At 46.5% G+C, this 5,603-nt stretch overlaps 1 protein-coding gene across 1 annotated transcript; it reads right to left on the bottom strand.

The window, feature by feature from the left end:
* Window positions 1-828: 828 nt before the first annotated feature.
* Window positions 829-3,141, bottom strand: LOC135482921 (uncharacterized). The gene has a single exon (XM_064763402.1). It carries the CDS (start codon window positions 3,139-3,141, stop codon window positions 829-831), a length of 2,313 nt encoding a protein of 770 aa, XP_064619472.1.
* Window positions 3,142-5,603: the final 2,462 nt, after the last annotated feature.

The raw sequence follows: 5,603 nt of genomic DNA, 5'->3' as shown, positions 1-5,603 counted from the left end.
ACTTGATATAGAAAAACTCTAGCTATGATGAGAGCTTTCTGACGAATAACACAAGCAGTCTCTCCACATAGTCCATGTACCCAATTGTCAGTCACGAACAAGACAGATACCTCAAACAAAGAAAACCCTGTGAACTGGGAATCTGCAGAACAACTCGGGGAAAAACAATAAAAACTAATTTTATGTTTGTTTTGTATTTTGTTTGTAAATTGTAAAGTTGTAATTTTTAATTTGAATTGTAAACTGTAGTGGGAACTATTAGTAAAACACAAATGAACCCCAGAAGAACTGCAGACAACCAGACACAAATTTCCCAGAGAAGCAGAAAACAGTCAAGAACAGATAAGCACACACTTGCTCAAGCATCCTGAATATGAATATGTCCTGAAAGTGATCTAAGAAATATCTCGAAAAGTATTTCCCGAAGCCGTACCACTCTACCGCAAAGACCATAATGAAATAGTAAAAAACTAGAGTGAGGACGGCATAAGCCAAAACCCAGCCTGAGACAAAAGATCTAATAGCATAATTTACCACCGAAAACCAAGCAGTTTTGAAAATGCCTGGAAAGACAGGCAGTAATGAAATGACTGAACCAAAAGTTGACAGTCATAGAAGGTGTAGGAATTTCCCAGCTTTACTATTTAACTATAAGAGTGTAGGAAATTCCCAGCATTACCAGTAGTAAAAAACCAAATATACCATTGTCTCAGGTTAGGAAAAGTAGAGCCCTGAGATTATTTATATAATTTTGAAAGGCAGAGCTAGGGGAGGAAGGAAAAGCTTCAGAAAACACAAAGGGAGATAAATTAGATTGGTGAGAGATTACTAGCACATCACCAAATTTGAAACTAATGCGCCAAAGCGAGCACATAATCCAAAACGTGAGTATAGTGTCCCAAATCTCTTTCCGAGGCGAACAAAGACGTTGACTGTCAACTTGGCCAAATCCTTCTCCCTCGAGTTTTTATCGCTAGATGACAAGTCTTTCTCTTTGGCTTGGTTATCCCTTAAGATAGCGAACTTTTCCTCCAAAGCGGCATAATTCTCCTCGAAGAGTGCGATTTTGGATACCGGCCGGACCAAAGTGTTTCTCGAGGTCTTGATTCTAACAGCGCGTGTCCTCCACTCATCTCCAGGGAAAGTTTCCACCACGCGGGCTAACTGCCAGTGTCCGCGTGGCAATTCCTCATCAACTATGAGGACCAGGTCCCCTTCTGCAATAGCACAGTGATTATCTTTTCTCCACTTTCCTCTGACGGTCAACTTAGGAAGGTACTCCTGAAGCCAGCGCTTGTGTACACTGTCAGTTACCACCTGACACTGTCGCCAACGACGCCTGCTGTCTATCTCGCGATCTTGGAACGTTCCTGGAGCTAAACATGAGCTGGCACGGCCCAGCAAGAAGTGATTAGGCGTCAATGCTGTAAGATCCGATGGGTACGCGCTGTTGTGCGTCAAAGGCCTACTGTTCAGTACTGCCTCGACCTCGCACAAGGCTGTCCTCAATACAGAATCAGAGACTAGCATCGTTCTCAATTTGACGTTCAGGGCAGCCTTCACTGATTTAACCAGGCGCTCCCATGCGCTTCCCCAATGAGGTGCGACAGGGGAGTTAAATCGCCATTCAATCCGTCTCGGTGTCAAGTGATTTTGAATCTTGGCTTGATCTAGTTCTTGCAGACTCTCCTGAAGTTCTGTGTCTGAGCCACGGAAATTGCTGCCGTTATCGCTGTACAAACAAGTCAAATTTCCTCTTCTCCCGATGAAACGGCGGAGGCATAGCAAAAAATCGTCAGTCTCGAGCGAGTCCGCCAGCTCGAGATGTACCGCTCGGGTGCTCTTGCATGTAAAAAGACACCCCCATCGTTTCAGCTGGGCCCTCCTGACCTTGACCTTCATGGGACCAAAATAATCGACTCCGGTGTGAGCAAATGGTCCGGCTATTGCTGCTAATCGACAGGTCGGTAAATTGGCCATCCTGAGCATGGATGGTTTAACGCGTTGACGATGGCAAAGGAGACATCCAGCAATGACTCTCCTAGCCATGTTTCGCACCTTTGTAGGCCAATACTTTTGGCGAAGCTCGGCAATGAGATGTTCGATGCCGCAGTGCAGCCTCATGGAGTGGATATCAGCAGCTGTTAGGCGTGAGACTATGTGGTCTCCGGGCAAAATTATCTGGTGTTTGGCTTCCTCTGGGATCTTGGCCTTCCGCAGTCTACCCTCGATTCTGAGGCATCGCTGCTCCGTGTCAAAGTATGGAGATAGCTGGACAACGCTGCTTTTGCTAGTGATGGTCTGTCCCTCTCTTAGACGTTCCAATTCATCCGGAAATTGCTCCTGCTGGGCTTTACGCACCCATAACATGGCAGCGTCTCTGTACTCTTTGACGGTCAGGTGTCCCGTGTTGATCTTCTCGAGTTCTGCGTACTGAGGTATGCTTACCAATAGATTATGTACTGCTCTGTTGATCCAAGCTGTTCTGCTCACTAAATCATGCCACGTTTCAAAATCTGAAGGCGTGAGTAAGGCGGTCGTATCCGGGATCTCAAAATCTGGGCCAGCGCCGTTTGCTGCTCGCGTGTTGAAGACAGGCATTGGCATCTCACCCCCTTTTTTCACCTCTTTGTCATCAGGCGGGATCTCAGGCAAGGATATGTCACCATCATCGGGCATCGCTTCATCTTTACGGAGAAAGTCTGGCCCCTGGTACCAACCATGGACTGGTTTCAAGTCTGCTGCTTTCATCCCTCTGGTACAGTAATCTGCCGGGTTTGTGTCTGTGGGTACATAACCCCACTCGCTGGGGCTAGTCTCGCTGAGGATCTCCGCCACTCTGTTAGCGACAAATGGCTTAAAACGTTTGGTGGTGTTCTTCACGTATCGCAGTACTATCGCAGAATCTGTCCAGAACTTTCTCTTCAGCTCGCCTATGTCGAGTTCCCGGACGAGTGTCTTTGATAGACGCAAAGCGAGGACGGCTCCCTGCAATTCAAGCCTAGGGAGTGAAACAGTCTTGAGCGGTACAACATGTGTCTTTGATGCCAAAAAAGATACAGCTTTCTTCCCTTCCAGGTCATAACGAAGAAAAGCGCTCGCTCCGAAACTTTTCTCAGAAGCGTCCGAGAAAAGATGCATTTCAATCCCTGTGGTTCCTGGGTGGAAGCCAAGATGATGTCTCTGGAGATTAAATGAGTTTAAATCCGAGGGCTCAGATATCCATTTCGTCCATTCGTTCTCGATGACACCAGGCAGGGGATCATCCCACCCCAGGCCTTTTCCTCCACAACTCCTGGATTAGGAACTTTGCCCTTATGGTGAACGGTGAAATATATCCTACTGGGTCATAGATGGAGCTGACTAGGCTGACTACTCCTCTCTTGATAAGTATCGGTGTCTTTGGCTGACACACGAATATAAAGTAGTCTTCTTTGACGTTCCACTTTATTCCCAGAGTGCGTTGGACTGTCGGTTCTTCATTGTCGAAATCAATCAGCTGGATTGCACGTTCTGACTCTGGGATGGCGGCGATGACTTCATGGTGGTTGGAAACGCATTTGTGCAGCCGGAAACCTCCTTTTCTGACAGCTTGATCATTTCCTTGGTGAAATCTATCGTCTGGCGGACTACAGCTAATGCCTTATGGAGATCGTCCATGTAGAAGTCTTTGCTCATCGCATCAGCTACTAGCTTACTGAAGTCTGCTCGATTATCCTCCCCAGTTCTCCTCAAGGCATAATTGGCGCATGCAGGGGAATCGGTAGCACCAAAGATGTGTACTGTCATGGAATATGTATCTGCCGGTCCTGGTTCGCCCGGGTCTTCTTTCCATAAAAAGCGTAAAGAGTCTCTATCTTCTGGAGTAACCTTCACCATGTAAAACATGGCCTCAACATCTGCTGATATAGTCACAGCGTAAAGCCGAAATCTCTGCAACACTCCAAACAGGCTGTTCAACAGATCTGGGCCCGTCATTAGATTGTCGTTGAGGTTCTGGTTCTGATATTTTGCAGCGGCATCAAGAACGATTCAGATTTTTCCTGGCTTGTTGACGTTCGTGACCCCAAAATGCGGCAAATAATAAGTCTTTGGGCCAGTTTCGACGACTTCAGCAGGTTCCATCTTTCGAGCATATCCCTTCTCTATGTAAGAGATCAACGTATTAGTGTACAATTTCTTGTAGTTAGCGTCTTTGTTGAATTTGCGGCAGAGCGTGTCATAACGATTCTGAACCTGTTGTCTGTTGTTGGGCATTGTTAAAGCAGGAACCTTCCATAACATCGGGACTTGATAATGACCATCAATTAGCTGGATATTTTCTTCCAATATTTGCATGGCTAATCTGTCTTCAGCAGATGATGGCTGGTTGATGCTGGCCTGTATCCCGAAAGACTCAGTTGACCAAAACTTCTCGACTTGTTGCTGTAAATTCTGAAGTTGTTGCTCCTCTGTCTCGATGAAATTCACGTGTGCCTCCAAATCGCTGGCATGACTGTCTTTCTCCGCGTTAGATCTGTCTGTTCCTAATAGACCCCATCCAAGCTTTGTACGGATAGTGAGCGGATGGTCTTCTTCTCCTTTCTTTATTTCAAGTTGGATGTGTGGTTCTGGGCGATCTATTCCAATCAATAGCTTGACCTGCGAGGGGTCAATTCTTTGGGGATGCCCAACCCTCGGCAATGGTCCCAATATGGATTTAAATTCTGCTCCAAACAAGCAAAGGAGTCTTTATCAACAGTTATGGCTTTCTTAATGTGAACAGTCTCAGCTTGGGCTGGATCTTGTGATCTTATAAGAAATGACACCCTGTATGATTGTTCAGTTGACTGTGAATTCATTGTTCTTATGGTTAGCCTCGTCGGTACTCCTTTCAGGCCAAGCTCTTTAGCTTATGACTTCTGTATCAACGTCAGTTGGCTCCACGAGTCCAGTAGTGCTACAGTTGCGATGGTAGATCCATTATTACAACTGATGTAGACAGGAACCAGCTGAAAGCATGCAGAGTGTCCCACCACGGTCGACTGGGTACCACAGTGGGCGACATCTGATTTCTCGACCTTCCTCTTGTCATCCTTGGCTGGCAAGTGCAGCAAAGTGTGGTGACGTTTGCCACATGAGGGTTCCCTGCACGATACCTTTGACATGCAATCCTTGATGAAGTGTTTTGGTTTCAGGCAGTTGAGGCATAACTTCATTGCTTTGACTGCCTCTTGCCTTTCTGCAACACTCTTCGCTGCAATTTTCGGACATTTGTACAGACTATGCTGTTCTTGGCACAGACAGCAGGTAGGGTTGAAGTTCTTGTCCCTGGCATGGCTCTTCTTGTCTGGTTTGGTAGTAACAGCATTGCACAGCGTCGACCCTTGGGAGGAGGTCGTCGTAACCGGCTTCCCCTGCTTTGGCTTTTGGTCAGCTCGATCGTACGACACAGCATAAGGGTTGGTATCCGTGATCAAACATTCCTGTAACCAATCCCGGAGATGGTGGACGTTGGGCAGACGATACTTATAAATGTTCGCAACATATTTGTTCCAATAGTTGATTTTATTGGTCGGGATCCTACGGGCTGCTTTGACCAACACATCTGTTCCCTGAAGATA

Source organism: Lineus longissimus, chromosome 2 (assembly GCF_910592395.1).
Source record: "Lineus longissimus chromosome 2, tnLinLong1.2, whole genome shotgun sequence".
Lineage (NCBI taxonomy): Eukaryota > Metazoa > Nemertea > Pilidiophora > Heteronemertea > Lineidae > Lineus > Lineus longissimus.
Note: the sequence above shows the minus strand (reverse complement) of the source record. Positions and strands in the feature narration are given on the sequence as shown.

What these genes read in the sequence shown, in the direction of transcription:
- LOC135482921 (XM_064763402.1), bottom strand. Translation starts at nt 3,141, where the DNA reads ATGCATCTTTTCTCGGACGCTTCTGAGAAAAGTTTCGGAGCGAGCGCT.